At 53.4% G+C, this 21339-nt stretch overlaps 1 protein-coding gene across 2 annotated transcripts in view; it reads left to right on the top strand.

Annotated features, from left to right (window-relative positions):
- Positions 1–211: 211 nt before the first annotated feature.
- KIF3C (kinesin family member 3C) overlaps positions 212–21339 on the top strand; it is a 61362-nt gene continuing 40234 nt past the window's right edge. For both annotated transcript variants that reach the window (XM_030555076.1, XM_030555075.1), the window contains exon 1: positions 212–1825. In XM_030555076.1, the coding sequence (XP_030410936.1) occupies positions 416–1825 (1410 nt within the window). In that variant the 5' untranslated portion in view covers positions 212–415. The remainder of the gene's footprint in view (positions 1826–21339) is intronic.

Below are 21339 nucleotides of genomic sequence, written 5' to 3'. Positions count from 1 at the left end.
GCAGGGGCGGGCGAGGCGATCCCGGCCCCGGAGCCCCCCGAGCCGCTGACCGCCCGGTGACCGGCCCCGCGGGGCGCCTCGGCCCGGGCCACCAGCGAGCGAAGCTCCGTCTCGAATCGCCCGCAGCCCCGGCTCTCCGCCCGGGGCCCCTCCCCGTGCCCCGGCCCGCGGGCGGCTCCGGGATGCCCCGCCATAGGGGGGCTGCCCCGCCATAGGGGGGCTGCGGCGCGGCCAGGGACCGGCGCCCAGTGACGTCCCCGCTCCGAAGAGACGCCGGGGCAAGTGACTGCAGCATCCACCGCAGCAGCCGCCTCCCCCACCCGGGGGGGGACACACAAGCCCGCTCCACGCCCCAGCCCATTGCCCCGAGAGCGGCGAGGGGCCGGCTCTGATCGCGGGGAGCCGGGGGCTCACCATGGCCAACAGACCCAAGACCAGCGAGGCCTTGAAGGTGGTGGCCCGATGCCGCCCCATGAACAGGAAGGAGGAAGCAGCCGGGTATGAGAGGGTCTTGGAGATGGATGTGAAACTGGGACAAGTGACCCTCCGGAACCCCAAGGCCACCCCCGGGGAGCTGGCGAAGACCTTCACGTTCGACGCCGTGTATGACGCCAGCTCCAAGCAGGCGGACCTGTACGATGAGACGGTCAGGCCCCTGATAGACTCTGTCCTGCAAGGATTCAACGGGACCATCTTTGCTTATGGCCAGACAGGCACTGGGAAGACCTACACTATGCAAGGGGCCTGGACGGACCCAGAGAAGAGAGGGATCGTCCCCAATTCCTTTGAGCACATCTTCACCCACATCTCCCGATCCCAGAACCAGCAGTACCTAGTGAGGGCCTCCTACCTGGAGATCTACCAAGAGGAGATCCGAGACCTTCTGGCGAAGGACCAGAGCAAGAAACTGGATCTGAAGGAGAACCCCGAGACGGGAGTTTACATCAAAGACCTCTCCTCGTTCGTGACCAAGAACGTCAAGGAGATCGAGCACGTCATGAACCTGGGCAACCAGACCCGATCGGTGGGCAGCACCAACATGAATGAGTACAGCTCCCGCTCGCATGCCATTTTTGTGATCACGGTGGAGTGCAGCGAGACCGGCCTGGATGGAGAGGACCACATCCGGGTGGGCAAACTCAACCTGGTGGACTTGGCAGGCAGCGAGCGCCAGAGCAAAATGGGGGGGCCAGGGGAGAGGCCTAAGGAGGCTTCCAAGATTAACCTCTCCCTCTCAGCTCTGGGCAATGTCATCTCTGCCTTGGTCGATGGCAAAAGCACTCACATCCCCTACAGAGACTCCAAGCTGACTCGTCTCCTGCAGGACTCCTTGGGTGGCAATGCCAAGACCATCATGGTAGCCACCCTAGGCCCAGCCTCTCACAGCTACGACGAAAGCTTGTCCACCCTCAGGTTTGCCAACAGGGCAAAGAACATCAAGAATAAGCCAAGGGTCAACGAGGACCCAAAGGACACCCTGCTGCGGGAGTTCCAGGAGGAGATCATCCGGCTGAAAGCCCAGCTGGAGAAGCGAGGGATGCTGAGCAAGAAGAGGAGGCGAAACAGCCGAAGGAAGAAGATGGTAGATGGAGAGGGCAATACGGAGGCCGAAGGGGAGGAGGACAATGATGATGGCCTGGAGAAGAACATGGAGAATTACTTGAAGGAGCAGAAGGAGAGGCTGGAAGAGGAGAAGGCGGCCATTCAAGATGACCACAGCCTGGTGAATGAGGAGAAGCAGAAACTGCTGGAGGAGAAGGAGAAGATGATAGAGGATCTGAGGAAGGAGCAAGAAGCCACCGAGTTACTGGCCATTAAGTACAAGGTAAGTGTCTCTGCTCACTGCACCACCAAGGGTTTGCATGGTCAAGCGGGGAGAGGGGCCCGTTTCACTAGCCGTCCTGGTGCACTGCATCCTACAGCCCATGCTGGCTAGTGCACCTGCCGCATTGCACTACAGGAGCTTGTCTGTTTATGTGCTGTCCTGCCATAGATTCCTTTAGAGTCTCCTGGCCATTGGCTGCCAGGCCCTGCCTTACTCACTTGCTTCTTGCTGGGAGGGGCCGGGGGGAGGGAAGAGCAGTCTGGCAGTGACTGCTCAGCCGTGGGATGAGCTCGGCATCCTTGGCGAAGTCCCCGCCACATGACAAAGCTGTTTGCAGTGGTTCTGTGCGAATTCATACCCAGGACCATGGAGGTGATCTCCCAGATACGCACTGGCCAGCAGACAATGACAACCAATTGCAGCCCACGGTTCCAAATGCCTCCCTATTGTCTTCTGTCCGTCCTTGCAGCAGGTCCGTAACTGGTCTGCGAGCAAGGAGAGGCAGACCAATCGCAGCAGCACGCCTCTTCAGGGCAGCACTGTCCCACCCCTGCTGGAGCCTGGGAACCCCAGTGATTCCCCACCCATCATATCCCCCCTCACTCTCTGCTTGCCCACAGATTGGAGCAGCCAGAAAGTGGGAGGGGGGTTCATTTTACCCCGGGTTGGCTGCATTGCTGCTGCTGAGCTGAGACTGTGATGCTCTGTTTGACAGCAAGACCTGCTGTCCCTGCATGGGAGCCCGAGCTGGGCTCAGTCACTGGGACAGTGTACCTGGGGCGTGGCTCGCGGGCTGAGATACAGTGCTCACGCGCTTTGCAGAGCCCTGGAGAGCACCGCGGGGGACCTGCCCCGGGTCTGTGTTTTCTAGGCTCAGTGCAGCTAGCACATTCCAGCCAGAGCACTCACATCACTGCCAAGGGGGCTCCATGGTATCGCCTCCAGCTGGGGAAACCGAGGCACATACGTCCCCAAGGTCACAGAGCAAGTCTGCTCTAGAACTGGGGAAAGAACCCAGGAGTCCTGACTCTCAGCCCCATGCTCGGTCCATTAAATCACAGCTGCCCTGGCCCAGCACCCCCCCATTAACTTCCAGGCAGCGCCCCTGCTTACCGTAGTGGGGAATGGGAGCCTGGCCCTCCCATGCCGAACCCTCCCCGGAACCGGCTGCTGGTGGCCATGGTTCGGGTGCAGGCGTTACCTCTGCCTGGCAGCTCGCCCAGCCTTTTGGAGAGGGCACCTCAGTGTGCCTGTATGAGTGCAGAGCACCCTCGCCGGGCAAGGGCTTTGCCACCCAAACCCCCTCCCCTGCCCATGTCTGGGATGGAGACCCCTGCTGGCCTTGGGCTGTCAGTGCAGGTCCCCGCAGGCTGCCCCCACCCCTCGCTGTGTGTTTCTGTTGTGGGCGTGGAGGAGACTGAGGGGTGCGTTTGGGGGCTGGAGTGGGGTTGAGGATCAGGTGTGTTTCCTGGTGGGTTAACACCCTGAGAGCTGGAGGACGCTGGTGTGGTTTGTTAACTCCTGGCAGCCCAGTGTAGCAGGCGTGAATGTTACGTGTGATCTCTTTGGAGGAGCTGCTGCTTTCCCTCTGGGGGTAGTTTTGGGGACCGGGGTGTATTTGGGCAGGATTCCTGAAGGCCACAGCCACCAAGCCACCGCATGGGAAGCTTGGGCTGAAATCAGCAAAAATCCTTGATGCAGAGAAAGGTTCCTCTTTGGTCAGTCCCAGAATCCTGCAGGGCCTGGTGGGTTTACAGAGTGGTGCTGTGGCCCGTGGGCATTGGGAGCCTGGTCAGGGCTCCCACAGAGGGTCCGGATGTGGCAGCAGGTCAATACAGCACCAAGGGGCCCAGGTACAGTGATGGGTCAGTGATCTCCAGGACCCAGCTGGGGCAAAGAGTCAGTGCTGTGTGTGGAGCACTGGATTAATGCTGCACCCAGTTGCCCACTTAGAAAGGCAGCTCTCTGCCACCCTCCCCCCGGACCTCTGCCTGCTCTGGGTTATTATTCTCCATCTGGGCAGAAGCAGCCTGGCCGCGCTGCCCAAGGCAAGGGCCAATGCACCGAGCAATGCTGGCTTCCTGGGTGTCGGGTCCAGGTCTGATCAATAGTAAGGGTGTCTTGCACAGTTAACTTGGGCCATTATGAGGGGCTGCTCTAAAGCATCATATTGCAGCTGCTGCCCGAGGCAAAAGACTAGACTGAGAAGACCATTGGTCGGCATTTCCTGTGTTCCACCGTAATCCAGTATGTGAGGAGGAGCCGCTTCTCAGGGCTGAGGTGCAGTGGCAGAGCAGCTGTGTGTTGAGGGGGTAGGATCCCAGGCCTGGCACAGTGGGAAGGGCTGCAGGTAGTGAGGACCAGGGGTAGCTATGGGCTGACTTTGAGATGCATCAGCAGATTGTAGGAGAAGGCGGGGAACACAGGGCTGGAATAGCAGGAGTTGCTCAGGGGAAAGATCTGCTGAGGACCCGCTCTGCATTTTGCCTGGGTCAAGCTCTGTTGGTTGTTAGGCCCCCAAGTTTTGTGACCTTTGATCTGCTCACTAATGTGTCTGCAGCTTGAGCGCTTCCTCCCAGGGAGGCAAAGCAGCATATTGAAAGAGCTTGCCGGCAGTGGACACAAAATCCCAAGTCATGGGGCTGGGCCGCTCACCTTCCCGATCCTGGGCGGACCAAGTGGGCAGGTGGCCAAGGGCTGGGTATTAATGGGAAAGCTGCAGCAAGCCTTGGGCCAGAGCTGTCCAAGCAGGAAGTGGCTCAGAGGCTTATTTCAGAAGCATGGGTCCTTCAGCCCAAGAATCACCTCTGAGCTGCACCTGACCAGGGCTGATTCGATCCAGGAGTGAGCAGAGGCATGTGAGCCCACCCCCACCCCCACCTTCCCCCCATGCCTTGCAGTGTTCTGCAGCGCCCCTCAGACTGCACAGCTCCTCACAGGCTGGTCCAGGCTGTCTGAACAAGGCACTGGCCAACCTTTGCCTCCAGCTCCTGGTCTCTGCAAATCCTCCTGGAAACGTCCCTCCCTCTCAACCCTTGGATCTGCCATTGTGTGGCAGAGGGTGGCAGCCTCTCTGCATCCCCGTTCATGGGTGCCATGACCTGCCAGCTTCTTCTGCGCTCTTCTGCTCTGCTTTTCCTTGTTCAGCCCCAGGCCCTTTGTTCTCCTGATAATGGCTGTTAACACCCCTGTGTTGTGGAGCGGTGCAGTGCAGACCCTCCCTGCACTCTGCCAGCCCCTGCTGCACCGGGCTGCTGGCAGTGTCTGTCTCTCTCTCTCGCAGGGGGCCTGTTTTGGCATCAGACCCATTTCCACTGGGCTCTCCGGTGTGTGCTGCTGGCTGTCTGTTAACAAGCTCCCTAACCCCCACAATCACATTTCCCTTTCCCCCCATCACCCTGCCAGCTGTGCACGGTCTGGGCCCAGTCCTGTAGGCCTGGCTTAGTTCGTGTTCCAGTTATCTCAATGGAAGGGAGGCCGATGGCAGGACGCAGCCCCAAATTCTTCACCCTCTTGCCCAGCCGTTGCTGTCTCAGTCACTGTATGTACCGGGTGTCATCCTGCCCTGGGCTGGAGACCGCATCGTTGCTGTGTGGTGCCCTTGGCCTGGCCTCTCCAGCTATTTGCCCACTTCCCACCTGCTCTCACGCGGGGGTGCTGCTCCTCCTGGTCTCTGGGAGGCAGACGGGGGCAGCCTGGTTTACAAACGCTGCCCACGATTGCAGCTTGCAAGCCAGCCATGCATAGGGGACTTGGACACGGGTTCCACGGGTGGCCAGGGTGAGGCGTGCAGGGGAGAGGGGCTCCAGCCTCCTGGATGGGCGAGGCTGGCACTGCCAGGAACTTAATGTGCATTGGGCTGGAGTGCCGGACAGGGCACTAGGAGTCTGAGTGAAGTCCTGCCACCTGTCCCAGTGTTTGCAGAACAGCCCTGAGTGCTCCCCCCTGTTCCATAGGGCTGGCCTCCCCTGTGCCCGCACAGACAGACCCCCAGAAGCCCAGCAGCTCATGTTCCTACAAGACCAGGGGCTGGGCGAGTGTCTGCATTCCCACTGCATTCCTCTGGCTGGCGTAGTGCCCTGTGAGGCCATCCCCTTTCGCTGGGACTTGACCGGTGCCATGTGGCAGCCTGGTGCTGAGACTCATGGAGGTGGAACTGCCAGTCTCACCTGCTGGACTCTCCGAAATGTGCTCTGCAGATCAGCGGCTCCTGCCCTCCCCTGTGAGCGCCTGCTGGTGGTTCAGGGACACTCCAGGTTCCCTCGCTGGACTGTAATGTTGAGCCTTCATGCAGGGCACCAGCCTCCCATGCATCCCGCTGTGACCCACCAAGCAGCACCGGCTGCTTCCAGCCCCATGATGGGGAGAGCAGTCCCAGCCCCAGAGCAGTTTATGCTGGAGCCGAGGGTCTGCAGCAGGCTCTGTGGCAGGTTTGCAGCACCCTGCGAAGAAGAGACAGCGGGCGCTGGCTGGTGCAGCCGAGGTCGTAGGGGGCATTAAGAGAAGAGTGCTTTGGAGGGGGCAGGTGTCGGGACCTTGGGGGGGCGGAGGCTCCTTCCTGCCTAGCCATAGTCTCAGGTTCCCCTTCCACTCTACCTGGTTGGCTACTGTGCCCTTGGCTGCCTTTACTTCCTTGGGGGACGTCAGCACCTCTCTGAACGAGACTCTTGGGTAGGGTAACAGCTGGGGTGTTCTTGCAGGAGCTGCAGTAATAACGCCGGCTGGTCGTCAGAACAGTGAGTCTAGGGATGCGGGGGTTGATATTTAAACTAGAGAGAGTGTTTCCCTCCAGACTGCAGGGTCTCCAGGCATGCCGCTATGTGAGCAAAGGTGGGTTCATTCTAGCAGCTGGTTCCATGGAATCCTCTCCCCCGCCCCCACCAGGAGACACAGGGCCACTGTGTCCTCTCACTGCTGAGAAATGAGAGAGGCAGGGACAGAGGCTGGCTGGATCTACATCTGCCTCCCCTTTGTACCAACTTCCTCTCCTGCTGCCGGACGTGGGCTACCAGGGCACCACCTCGTTTGCGCCTCGATTATATTTGATGATTTGTACTGTAATAGCGTCCAGGGGCCCACAGAACAACAAAGACAGTCCCTGCCCCAAAAGGCTTCCAGGCAAGACGAGACACCAGCCGGATTCAGACAGACTGCTGGGAGAGCACAAGGAAACGAGAAGACAGAGGCTAGGACAAGAAGCAATGGGCTTAAATTGCAGCAAGGGCGGTCTAGGTTGGACATTTGGAAAAACTTCCTACCTGTCAGAGTGGTTAAGCACTGGAATAAATTGCCCAGGGAGGCTGTGGAATCTCCATCTTTGGGGATTTTTGAGAGCAGGTTAGACAATCACTTGTCAGGGATGGTCTAGATAATAATTAGGCCTGCAATGAGTGCAGGGGACTGGACTTGATGACCTCTCAAGGTCCCTTCCAGTCCTGTGATTGTATGATTCTGAACAGCGTGGTAGGCTGTGGTCTCAGCACACCAGCTGCCAAACCGCTGTCACGTTTTTTGGACGTCGTAGCAGAGATGGGTTCTACAGAGGGTTTTGAAGGATAGTGAAGTAGTTTTGTGGACCTCCCATGTGAAGGACAGCCTGGGAGAAAGCATGGAGGGGCATGTTGGGAAATGTAGTGAATGGGTGCTGGTGGTGGGTGCCATGGGCCAAGCAGAGATGTGTGTCGGGGGGGTGGGGACTAGGCTGTGAAGGGCCTTGGAAACAAAGTAGTTTGTGTTGGTGTGATGGAGACGGGAAGTCCTATCAGCTTACAGCGCCTTCACAAAAGTGCCACAGAAGCTGCGCCAATGCAGCGTTTCAAGTGTGGACGTGCCCTGAGACACAACGTGGATGTGAAGACCTGGAGAAAGGTCCAGTTCAAAGGTGAAGCCCGGGTTATGGGCTGGAGTGACAGGAAGCATAGTGGTGGTGATGGATAAACCAGGGATGGGTGAGGGCTTGGGGGGCAAAGATTAGGAACTTTGTTTTAGTAATGTTGAGCTTGAGCTCCTGGCTGGACACCCACGAGGAGATCTTGGAGAGACTGGCCAAGATTTCAGTTTGGATAGAGAGATGGGTCCGGGCTGCTGGGGTAGATCTGTGAGCTGCTGGTATGGAGGCGATTGCAGAAGTGGTGCTTGCAAATAAAACTGCTCAGAGACCAGGTGCTGAGGGTCCTCCCATCCCCATCCCATTGGTCCCTCCTGGCCTAGGGTCTATGCATCCCCAATCTCCTCTTCCAGCCATAACTCCAGGCAGCCACCTCCCGGCTCCACAGGTCACTCTGATGTGGAGCAGGCCAGGTGACTCGTTTTGTCAATAACTAACAGGCCTTAAAGTGAAGGTCCTCAATCTGTGGTGCACCACTCTAGCAAGGCAAAGAGGAATGCTTGGGAGATGTGGCTGGGGCCCAGGCAAGCCCCCATGGAGGACGGAGAGGGAGTGCCACCCAGCTCTGCTCCTGGCCCCGGCCCTGTGCCCAGGGTCTTGGCTGCCAGCCCCGTGCCCAGGGATCCAGCTGCTGGCCCTGCTCCTGGGGCTCCACTTCTGGCCACAGCTGCTGTCCTCATGCCTGGGGATCCAGCTGCTGACCCCACTCCTGGAGCTCTGCCCCCGGCTGTGGCTGCTAGCCTCGGCCCCTGATGGAGGCTCCGTTCCTGCCCCCGCCTCCAGCTAGGGCCCTAGCATTGGCCTGCTTACCCCTATTCGCATCTCCCTCACAGAGCCAGGGTGGCACAGACAGGGACAAGGAGGACACATGTTAAAAAGATTGGGGACCACTGCCTTAAAGGGACAGTGTGGCCTCCGACCACTTCAGCTCCCCAACTCCTCCATTACCTGGGGAGCATATATTTGACCCTTGGCCTCATGCAAGCAGGCGAGATGAGATCTTAGGATCCATGGGGCTGCCCCCAGCGCTTGTTACAGTGGCCTCTGGAGACCGGCCATGGCTCCCTCTGGCCGGCAGCAGGGCAGTGGGTGCACACAGATGCCAGGGGGGTGCGGGGGACGGGGGAGGAAAGGGGAGGCGAGAGTCATGGAATGTGGCTTTGCCGTGAATGGAGCTCTGTGTCTGGCACAGTCCCTAACTCATTTAACAAGCATAATGCCCATTAGCGAGCATTTCACTGCACGCAGCCAATGGGGACGACGTGCTCCAGGCATAAAGGGGGCTGTTGTGCTCGCCAGAGAGCTGCACGCATGCGCAGGCGTGAATACAGACAGACACACAGGGACGCTGTCCATCACACCCCCCTCCCCGACTCTCTCCCTCTGGTCAGGTTGCTCACGTATTTCCCCACACCGGGAGAGCAGACACAAAGGCCACGTTCACGCCCAAGGCGATGCCGGTCCCCGAGCATTAGCCCATCCCCACCCTCAGCCACTCCAACACATGTAGCTATCCCTAAGACGCTCTTTTTCCAGTCAGCAGTGCCGCGCCCCAGGCATAGTGCCATCCCCTGCCAGAAGAGAAGGCAATGACCATCCCTCATCTCTTCCTGCTTTCAGTAGGACACCCTTGTGATGTCTCGGGCTCCCCTGGCTGGCAGCCCCTTGGCATTGCCTGAGTTGATTTTTGGGGTGCACACAAGGGCTCTGCTCCTTGGGCAGAAGCTGGTACAGCCCATGGGATGTGGGAAGGGGAATTCAGCCAATGGCCTTCAATGACCTCACGTGGTCAGGACCTTCACAGGCACCACCTCCAGCAGCACTGCGTCCCCTAGCACTGTGCTGGGGCATTAGTTCGTGGCTGACGCAGTGGAGAGAGTGTCACGGGCGGGGTGGGGGTAGATTTCCGACCAGGCCAGAGCAGTCTGGTGCTTTTCAAAGCTCAGGGCTTGCTGGGAAACGAGGGAGTTTGATTCCCAGGACTATCCCGTTGCCTGGGGGGACATGCTGAAAGACCCTCTTGGACTGCAGTTATTGCTCTGGGTGGCTGCACTCCCCTGGACCCAGAGCTCCGTGTCTGACTCAGATCTGCTGTGGGCAGGACGAGGAGGAGTGAGCGCTGGCTGCAGCCTCTGAAGTCCATGGATCAGGGGAGTGTAACTTGCTGAAAGCCTCACATCCAATGTCCGAGGTCAAGAAAAAACATCCCTTCCTAGCGCTCCTGTGCTTCGCCCCTTTTTGACACCGGGTCGCAAGGAAACTGAACCTTTCCACAAAAATGGAGCAAATATAGACACCTGGGTACCTCAGTTTGGGTGGGAACCAGGCAGAGAGCAGTGCTTGGCTCCCGTGCTCCCCAGTGAAGTCTGAGAGGGCGAAGTCTTTCCCAGTGACCTATCTGGCTGGCCTAGAGGCACTGGAGACCACGAGTGATTCCAATGGGAGCACAAACGGGAACTGAACAACGTTCGACCCTGCAGTTCTGCGATGTCAAAACGACTGTAGTCCATGGCAGGATGTCACTTGGGAACAGCTCATTGCCACGGGCTGGCTGGTCCCTGGAAGGGAGTCGGGCCTCGGTCGCCTAGGAGGGGCCTTCTTTATTGACAACGAGCCCTGCCCAACCCACCTGGAAGTCATCAGCTGCCTCGGTGGCTAGTTGGCAGCTGAATAGTTAATGGCACCTGGACTTGATAAAAGGCTACCAGAATGCAGGTGGAGAAAGGTGCTCCTAGAGCGAGGAGGCTCCTAAGGAGAGGTAAACCCAGGGAGAGGAGCTTGGAGGGGACCCTGACAGGAGCCACCCGCTGCCACGGGGCTTGAGGGGACTCTGCCTCAGCCATAGCCTGTCGGGAAGCAGCACACGGAGCCAGAGCTTCCAGGGAGCAAGTGCTGGGAGGAGTGGCTCTGTGAAAGGGACCTGGAGGCAGCGAAAGGTAGGAAGTGGCCCCAGGGAAGGAGCAGTGAGTCTGAGGAAGCAGCCCTTAGCTGCTTAATACAGGGCACCAGAAACCCAAGTAGGGGGACCTGCTTTTCCCTGCCAGCAACCGAGGACTGGGGCAACAAGAACTGTGGAGCCCAGGATGAGGCTAAGGCCTGGGATAAGGTTTATTAATAGATACAAAGGCCAGAAGGGGCCATAGCAATTGTCTGGCCTGACCTGTATAGCACAGGCCAGAGAACTGCTCCTAGATCATTGACTTCTGTTCGGTTGGACCCTTTATTACCCAGGAAGGGGATGAGACTGGCCAGAGGGCTGAGTTGTGAGACAGGGCAAACCACCGCAGGCTCAGGGGGGCCACAAGGGACTATGCTGGCTAATGAGTGACACCCCCCTGCAAACAAGTTCTTTATAACGGGGGTTGTCAACCTTTTTCTTTCTAAGGCCCCCACTCAACGTGCTGTAAAACCTCCACAACCAGCCTGTGTCACAATAGCTGGTTTTCTGTATATAAAAGCCAGGACTAGTGTTGGGGGGTAGCAAACAGGGAAATTGCCTGGGGCCCCATGTCATAGGGAGCCCCATGAAGCTAAGCTGCTCAGGCTTCGGCTTCAGCCCAAGTGGTGGGGCTCAGGGCTTTGGGCTTCAGTCCCATGCAGTGGTGCTTTGGCTTTCTGCCCTGGGCCTCAGTGAGTCTGATGCTGGCCCTACTTGATGGACCCCCGAAACCTGCTCACGGGGCACCGGCCCCCTGGTGGAGAACCGCTGCTTTGTAAGAAGCCAGGTGAGGCAGTGAGCTAGGTCAGTGCCTAAGGCGAAGGGATGGAGATGTGACCAGTTACCGGTACGACTGATAACTCAGGCAAGGCCAATTCATGGTGAGAAATTGACTTAACGGCGCACAGAACAGCGGATGGTTGCTGCACTTATGAGCCGGCTGCTCCCCAAATTAAATTGCTGGAAAGCAGCAAAAGAACAAACGTGCTTCTAGTACAGCTGCATAGAAGCGTATAAAGACTGGTGAGACGGAGAGCAAGCAGCAAGGCCAGGTCTGTTTGTTGTAGGTACACAGGCCCTCACCATGGATGAGCTGCAGTATCAAACATGCAATGAAATTAACCGCTTTGTAAAAGTGTGTTTTGCTCTGAGTTCAAACAGCAAGTAAATAAATAGCGGCAGTACCTCGAAACCTCCTGATGCAGCGCTAAGCTCTGACGATGCAGCAAATTTTTTTGTTGAGCCTCTTGATAAATTGACAAAACAAGACTCTGCAAGAGATTAGTGTGTAACAGTGGAACTGAACAAAAAGTGAATTTCAAAGCAGATCCCGGAGCTGAGTGCAACATCATCACAGGCAGTCTGATTAGCAGTTGCCTGATGTGACCCGTGAATAGTAACAGGCTCGTGTGTGAAAGCAGCATAGGTTGTACATGTAAGGAAAGTTACCGCTCAGAGACTGAAAGAGGAGACTATGAAGTCCCCTATGAGCTAGAGTTGATGAGCATTCTGAATATGCAGATGATCACACAGGTCTATAACTTCCAGGGTAATAAAGGGTCCAATCAAGCAGAAGTCTAATGATCTCCAGGTCCAGCTGCAAAAGAGATTCTTAAAGAATTTGATGAAGTATTTAACATATTCTGTAAAAGCAGCAAAGAATCCTGTGGCACCTTATAGACTAACAGACGTTTTGGAGCATGAGCTTTCGTGGGTGAATACCCACTTCATGCTCCAAAACGTCTGTTAGTCTATAAGGTGCCACAGGATTCTTTGCTGCTTTTACAGATCCAGGCTAACACGGCTACCCTCTGATACTTAACATATTCTGTCTTCCATGGTGATAGAGACCCTAGAATGCTGCCAAAATACAGGTGCTGGGGGAATTCATAGATTCCAAAGCCAGAAGGGTTGACTGATTGCCTAGTCCGGCTTCTTGTTTAGCACAGGCCATAGGACTTCCGCCAAAACAGTCCTAGAGCCGATCTTTTAGAGAAACATCCAAGTGCAATTTAAAAATGGCCAGTGATGGTGAATCCACCAGTTCCCAATGATCGTTCCAAAGTGTTGTGAGAACTGAGCAATAAAGGAAAACTCCAACTGGACGGTAAAACTAGATGATGTTGAGTGAACACAAGGGTCAGTGGTATGATCGCTGTAATAAACTCAAACCAGTGACGGGTTTGTAGAGATCCAAAAGAATAAGCCCATGTGGTGGGGTACCTACCCCACACAGGTGGTGAAAGGGCTAATGTGTGCCTCAGAGGCCAGCTACCCCACCCACAGGGTGCAACCCGCTGAGGTAGTTGGCCTCTAACTAATGACACCCCAATGTGAAGGGGGTGGTGGTGCTCTAAACAGGAAGTTTAGAGCGGTCGGGGGCTCAGGGAGAGAGGGAGGTATTCTTCAGTCCCTCTACTGGTAGTAGGGAGTGGAGAGGCCTGTGGAGAACTGGAAGGCTCTGGCAGGGTGAGGAAAAAGCCAGGGAAGAGCGTGGTAGGAAGAAATCCAGGGAGGTGGCAGCCAGAAGTTTGGTGGAGTGAACCTTGACTGCCTGTCTGAGGGTCCCCGGTCTGGAACCCAGTATAGAGGGTGGCCTAGGGTTTTTGCTGGACTTCCTGTTGCCCTGGAGAGGTGGGATCAAAGTGTGACCTGAGGTTGATCGCCACAGGACTGGAGGAGCGTTGGCAGGCGGTGCTAGCAGAGGAAAGCCTGCTGCGTAATGCCCAACAGTGAGGGGCGCTCCAGCAGTGAGTCGACTCTGCTCCAGCCCACTGGATGTAAGGGCCACCTCGTGAGAACCGTTGAGGAGGTCACGTTTGGACTTCACAATAAAGAGTGACTTCACGTTTGGGTGCAAGTCAGAGATAGAGAAAGCACGCAGCTTTGCACCTGCAGCTCCCTTTTCGGGGTAACCTGGGGAGCAGGGGCTCTGAAAAAGGTTTGGGGATTGCAGTGGACAGTCTACTGAACATGAGCTCCCAGTGCCATGCTGTGGTAAAAACGGCAAGGGGGAGATGTGTAAACAGGAGCAGTGACTAGAAAGAGTGTGGGGATTTTGTTACTTCTGTATGTGGCATTGGTGAGAGTAATATTGGAATGCTGCTTCCAGTTCTGGTGTCCACATCTCAAAAAGGATGCTGAAAAGCTGGAGACGGTGCAAAGAAGAGCCACAAACATGATTGGAGGGCTGGAGAAAATGCCTTACTGTGAAAGGGCTCGATCTGTTTAGCTTATCAAAAAGAAGATGAAGAGGGTGACTTGATTATTGTGTGTGAGTCTTTCATGGAGAGGAAATAACAGCTACTAGAGTGCCCTTTAGCTTAGTGGAGAAAGGCAGAACATAAGAGTGGCCACACTGTGTCAGACCAAAGGTCCATCTAGCTCAGTATCCTGTCTACCGACAGTGGCCAATGCCAGGTGCCCCAGAGGGAATGAACAGAACAGGGACTCATCCAGTGATCCATCCCCTGTCGCCCATTCCCAGCTCTTGGCAAACAGAGGCTAGGGACATCGTCCCTGCCCATCCTGGCTAATAGCCATTCATGGACTTATCTTCCATGAATGTATTTAGTTCTTTTTTGAACCCTGTTATAGTCATGGCCTTCACAACATCCTCTGGCAAGGAGTTCCACAGGTTGACACTGTGCTGGGTGAAGAACTACTTCCTTTTATTTTTTTTAAACAAGAACAAGAACCAACAGCTGGAAGCTGAAACCAGACAAATTCAAATTAGAAATAAAGCACAAATTTTTACTAGTGAGAGTGTTAACATAATGTCACAGAGGGTGATTAACCGTTAGCACAAACTACCAAGTGATTCTCCATCCCTTGGTGTCTTCAGATCGAGACTCTCTGGATTATTGTGTGTGACTACAACAGCATTTCCTAGGCTCAGTATAGGGGTAATGGTGAAATTTAATGGCCTGTGCCAGAGGTCAGATTTGAGGACCCAGAAGTTCCGTCTAGGACTCTGTGAAGCTAGATCTTTCAACGATCTCCCTTGGGATTGCCTCAGCCCCTGAGATGTCCAGAGTATCGTGTTCTGGATTTTGAGGGTCTGGGTGGGATGGATGTAATTAGTGATGATCTAGGGGGATGGGGGGAATCAACAGAATGAGACACGGGGATGTTCTGCAGTGAGCTAAAGGAAAAGGCTTAAACTGAACAGGAAGAAATGCCAGTTCCTGGTCTGTAAGAAGCACATACATTGACTGGGCCCAAGAAGGGTGGCGGCAATTACTGTATAAATGGAGGCAGCCCAGAATGCCTAGGGCCTGTGAAAAGATTGGCAGCTCATCACATTCATCCCTAGTCTGTTACATTTAGTGCCCCACTCCCAGGGCTGCTGGAGAACAGCGTAGGATGCTGCTGGAGCAACTGAGAAAAGCAGGATTATTTAGAACAAGTGCACCAAAGCACCAGTACCGGAATGTATTGAGACTAAGAAAAAGCCTAAGATCTCAGCTGGCTGTTTCCATTTCACCTTAGCCTGCAGTCCTGCAAAATGACTGCAGTGGCATTTGCTTCCAGACCACTCCCTGCAGGACCACAGAACGGTGTTCAGACAGCAGAAGGAAATGCTGTCAGGTTTGTTTCCGGCTGTGAGCATTTTCTTCCCTATGTTTATAGACAGAAACCGGTCAAGGTCAAAATTGTTGGAAGCCACAGGACAGCAACTAAACAGCAGTGAGTCACCAGGACCAGATGGGATTCACCCAAGGGATCTGAAGGAACTCAAATGTGAAATTATACGTCTACTCGCTGTCATCTGTAACCTCTCATTTAAATCAGCTTCTGTACCAAATGACTATAAAATAGCTAATGTGATGACAATTTCTAAAAAGGGCTCCAGAGGTGATCCCAGCAATTACAGGCCTGTAAGCCTGACTTCAGTACCAGGCGAACTGGTTGAAATGATAGTAAAGAACAAAATTTTCAGACAGAGATGTACATAATTTGTTGGGAAGAGTCAACATGGTTTTGGTAAAGAGAAATCATACCTCACCAATCTACTAGAATTCTTTGAGGGGGGGCAACAAGCATGTGGACAAGGGTGATCCAGTGGCTATAGTGTACTTATATTTTCAGAAAACCTTTGACAAGGTCCTTCACCAAAGGCTCTTAAGCAAAGTAAGCTGTCATGGGACAAGAGAGAAGGATCTCTCATGGATTGGTAACTGGTTAAAAGTTAGGAAACAAAGGTAGGAATAAATGGTCAATTTTCAGAATGGAGAGAGGTAAATAGTGGTGCCCTCCAAGGGTCTGTACTGGGACCAGTGCTGTTCAACACATTCATAAATTATCTGGAAAAGGGGTTAACAGTGAGGTGGCAAAATTTGCAGGTGATACAAAACTATTCAAGATAATTAAGTCCCAGGTAGACTGTGAAGAGCTACAAAAGGATTTCACAAAACTGGGTGACTGGGCAACAAAATGGCTGATGAAATTCAATGTTGATAAATGCAAAGTAATGAAATTGGAAAACATAATCCCAACTAGACATATAAAATGATGGGTCTAAATTAGCTGTTACCACTCAAGAAAGAGATCTTGGAGTCACTGTGAATAGTTCTCTGAAAATGTCCACTCAATGTTCAGCGGCAGTCAAAAAAGTGAACAGAATGTTGGGAATCATAAAGAAAGGGATAGATAATGAGACAGAAAATATCATGTTGCCTCTGTATAAATCTGTGGTATGTCCACACCTTGAATACTGTGTGCAGATGTGGTCGCCCCATCTCAAAAAAGATCTATTGGAATTGGAAAAGGTTCAGAAAAGGGCAACAAAAATGATTAGGGGTCTGGAACAGCTGCCATGTGAGGAGAGATTAATAAAACTGGGACTTTTCAGCTTGGAAAAGAGACTACTAAGGAAGAATATTATAGAGGTCTATAAAATCTTGTCTGGTGTGGAGAAAGTGAATAGGGAAGTGTTATTTACTCCTCATAATACAAGAACTAGGGGCCACCAAATGAAATGAACAGGCAGCAGGTTTAAAACAAACAAAAGGAAGTATTTCTTCACACAATGCACAGTCAACCTGTGGAACTCCTTGCCAGAGGATGTTGTGAAGGCCATGACTATAATGGGGTTCAAAAAAGAACAAGATAAATTCATGGAGAATAGGTCCATCTATGGCTATTAGCAAAGATGAGCAGGGATGGTGTTCCTAGCCTCTGTTTGCAAGAAGCTGGGAATGGGCGACAGGGGATGGATCACTTGATGATTCCCTGTTCTGTTCATTCCCTCTAGGGCACCTGGCATTGGTCACTGTCAGAGGACAGGACACTGGGCTAGATGGACCTTTGGTCTGACCCAGTGTGGCCGTTCTTATGTTAACTGTTGTACAAAGCTGCACCTAAGCCTCAGAAAATGATCACGCAGTTGCACAAATTAGCACAAGTGCGCGTTAAATATGAAGTGTAGGCCCAATAGGGAGTCTCTTTAAGTAGGCATGCTTTGACCTGCAGGAAAAGGAGTTTGAAGCATGTCTGAGTCGAGTGCTGCCCATTTCTGAAACAAAATATGACAAGCTCAAAAGAGAAACTCAAAATGGCCCAACTTTACAAGAGTAACTCTAGGGCCAGCAAGAAGCACCCAGGCGCCTCAAAGCATCCAAGCATGGTGGGACTGGAGAGAGATGGAATTCTGTACAGAGGGCGTTATCTCATCATACCCAACGTGAGGTCTGAAATAGAGCACAATCCACCATACCTCACTGGGTATTTAGAATGGTAAGAAGAGAGCTCAGTTCTGGCCAGGCATGAGTGCTGCTGTCAAAGGTAAGATGTCAAAGTATAAAATATGCAGGAAGCAGAAAGCCAAAATCACCCAGTCACTGGCTGTGATGGGAGCAGCAAATAAGTTTCAAAAGTCCCTTGTTTCAGGGGTCATAGCTACTGGCAGATGTCTAAAGAAGAGGCAGGATGATCCTGTCATTGGTATGGGTTTCAGGTTGTTTACCTGATGGCTTTTGTAACCTGGACACTTATTCACCTGGAGGGACTTTGGTGCTGTAGACCAGTGGTTCTCAACCAGGGGTACATGTACCCCTGGAGGTACGCAGAGGTCTTCCAGGGGGGTATTTGCCTGGTTTTACAACAGGCTACATAAAAAGCACTAACGACATCAGTACAAACTAAAATTTCAATAGTGTTTCTGCTGCTCTAGAGACTACACTGACATGTAAGTACAGTAGTTCTATCCTAATGGATTTATTTTAGACCTATATGGTAAAAATGAGCAAATCAGCAATATTTCAGCACTAGTGTGCTGTGACACTTTAGTATTTGGATGTCTGATTTTTATAAGCAAGTAGGTTTTAAGTGAGGTGAAAGTTGGGGTACGTAAGACAAATCAGACTCCTGAAAGGGGGACAGTCATCTGGAAAGGTTGAGAGCCGCTGGAGTAGAAGAAACTGGAGGTAGCTGCAATGGATCTGGAAGGGAGTCGTTCCTGAGGCTGCTGGACAAAGGCAGAGCCCAGAGGTCTCTCTAGCTCCTAAACTGGCTAATGCAGCCTAGAAGTGGCACTGGACTCAGCAGTCCTGGCAGGGTCTGCTGATGAGGTACCTGGAGTACACAGAATTGGGACGCTCCTTGGGCAGGGACTCTGTTTTGTGTGTACACGGGCCCCACTACAGTGTGTGCTGGTCTGTGATTGGGGCCTCTAAGCTCTACAGTAACTACAATGCTTTAACTAGACAGAATTCCCCTCCCCCAGCCACCACTCCATTAAAAAAAAAAGTCATTTCAGTAGCTTTTATGGCATGAGGACGTGTTTAATCCGCCCATCCCCTCTGCTAGAGACACGTGGCAGGATAAAAGTGTTGCAGTCTGTTCTGGTGGCCAGAGTCAGTGGCTCAGGGTTTCCGGTATTGTGAAACCACTGCTGCCTCTTTGCTTTCACTCGAGGTTCACTGTGCACAGCCTTTCTTCCTGCTCTGGTGGGGGGAACATCTCTTGTTCTCCCCAGGGTCTTGGGAGGACGGCTCTGCCTCTGGCTCGCACACAGCTTGGTTTGGGCAGTTCCTTGTCTTGTAGTGGGGAATTTCTGTCTGAAATTCAAGTTACTCAAATCAGAACTCACCCAGGTGTGTGGGGTGATCTTCCATTTTGCCTTGTCTAGATGAAATCTATCAGAGGGGTAGCCGTGTTAGTCTGGATCTGTAAAAGCAGCAGAGAATCCTGTGGCACCTTATAGACTAACAGACGTTTTGGAGCATGAGCTTTCGTGGGTGAATACCTACTTCGTCGGATAGATGTCACGTGCATCTGACGAAGTGGGTATTCACCCACGAAAGCTCATGCTCCAAAACATCTGTTAGTCTATAAGGTGCCACAGGATTCTTTGCTAGATGAAATCTGAGAACTACAACTCCCAGAAGGCAGGAAGAGACACCCCCCCCAGGCAAAGGAGGAAGTGGTGAAGCAAGGGCTGATGGGCTGGGCCTTTTGGAGGAATCCATTCCCTGCTCTGCTCTTAGCAGGTTCTCTCCTTCCCCACCAGAGTGAAGGGAGCCGAAGAGAAAGCAGACATGCTCAGGACAAGCATGGCAAGGCCACTGGGCTCTCTTTGCATCCTTCCCTGCACACGTGTGCATGAATGCACGCTTGTGGCTGCAAACAGTGAGCAAATGTGGCACAGAGACTAAGGTCCAAATTCTGCTCTCAGCCACTGTTTGTAAATCCAGAGTGACTCATCAACGCCGTGCCACTAAGCCAGATTCAGCACCTCAGCAGACATTAAGCATTCAAGGGGGAGAGAGAACAGGACGGGAGAGAACTGCCTATTAATTCTGAATGACAGACCCATCTGGGCTTATAAATTCTGGCACTGCTTGAACGTGGATAGAACGTGGCTATGTTCTTTCCCTCTAGGTTCCTCTCCCCCCCGATCAGGACCCTTTGTGCCTAATTCCAGCTGCTGTGGAAAGAGACACTAAGGGAAGGGAAGGAATCACCAGCCAGGAGAGGCAAAGGGTTGGTGGTACGGGGGTGTGTGGCAGAGCCACTGTACCTTGGTGGATCCCCCAGTTATTGGTGAGGGGAGAGACTGACCGTGTAAGCAGTGTTCCCATGCAAGTCTTTTTATGACTTCTGCCCACACAGGATGTTCGGTGCTGGGGCAATGCCACCCAGGCAGTGGCCTGAGAGCTGCTATGGGGTGGCTCTGCTCTGCTCTCGCTCTGCCAATGCAATGTTAAGATCCAGGGGGCTTCTCCCCTCTGCCGCCTAGGAAAGCAAGAGAAAGCACAGGGCAAGGTTTCTAGCATAGCCGTGGCCAGGCATTACCCATGGTAACCACTTTAAGCCAGGTAGGGAGCAGGTGTATTTCAGGGTACTGAGGTCTACCTGCCCTTTCCCTGGCACTCCAAACAGCGCTTCTGAGGATATCAAAGTGCCTGTAGGAGCGGCGGATGGAATGAGGGAATGCACAGGACTCCGACAGAAGGACCTGCTCCCTCTGCACCTGGCCCAGCAGACCCCCATCTCTGGCTCTTATGGGGGGAAAGCCACTAGTTCACGACATCAGGATCACAGACTGCAGGCCCCATTCAGCCCTCGAACTCTGTAGCTTTTAGGAGGGAGTGTGGCTGGAGGTAAAACAATCTAGATCCTGGGCTGTCCATGGGTGGAAGGTGACAAAGGATGCCGAAGAGAAATCCACGGAGAGTTACTCAAAGGAACAGAGAGAGGCTAGAAGAGAAGACAGCCAGTCACGCAGCCTAGTACACTGCCATGTACCCTCGTTCTGTCATGAGGGTGTTTGGTTTTTGCTGTTTCTATCGGAGTATCTTGTTAGCAAGTCTGTAGCTGTCACAATGCTCATGAGACGGGTGAACAGTTCAACAGTGCATAAAACACTCATTGCTAGAACAAGTTCAGCAGCCTCTGTTCCAGCCCGCGGTGGATAGCGAGCCATACGACAAAGGCAGACAAGTAGGAACACCGCGACAAGAGAGCAGGAAGGATCACAGCTTCTTGAAAGGGGGGTGGAGGGCGTTCTGATGAGTAAAGATCAGCAAGAGCTAACTGGTCTAGTCTGGCTGTATGACCACTCACCTGGGCCGGTGACAGCAGGTTTGTGCTCACCCATGTGAGGGTGATATGGGCCGTACGAATACCTGGGTAGATCTCTCTGAATCTGTGAGATTCCTACCGTGCTGTTGGAGACTCTACAAATGACACTGGAGGGGACGATCATGCCCTGGCCTGGAAGATTAAGCTTGATGATCTCATAGACTTTCCTCGTCTCAGCTCCCCAAGCCGCCTGCGCTCTTCATGATACTGCTAGTATCATGGACCCTGGTTGTAGTTTCTTGGTCTCCACAACCTAGGGTGATTCGGATCGTGTATTAAGATGTCTCAGCTCTGACCAAATGCAACAAGCTTCTGACTCCCCCATCAGATTGATAGAGCTAATGACTAGTTAAATTGAGTCATCTATGGCCGAAAGCAGGAAATGCCCTTTTAAAGACTGGAGATGACAGATATTCTAGAAAATTATTAGCATGGTATTCAGAGGCACTGGCGTAATAGGTTGTGATGTAACAGTCATGTATTCCTTGTACCGACTGAGTGATATCTGCGCTGTGCTGTAATATCTGAGCTGTTTAGTACACAACGTTATTACAGCGGGGTTCTTGGTATAGAATTCAATGTAAGACTGTCGTTAATGGGAGG

Source organism: Gopherus evgoodei, chromosome 3, assembly GCF_007399415.2.
Source record: "Gopherus evgoodei ecotype Sinaloan lineage chromosome 3, rGopEvg1_v1.p, whole genome shotgun sequence".
Lineage (NCBI taxonomy): Eukaryota > Metazoa > Chordata > Testudines > Testudinidae > Gopherus > Gopherus evgoodei.
This window is presented reverse-complemented; position numbering and strand designations above follow the sequence as displayed.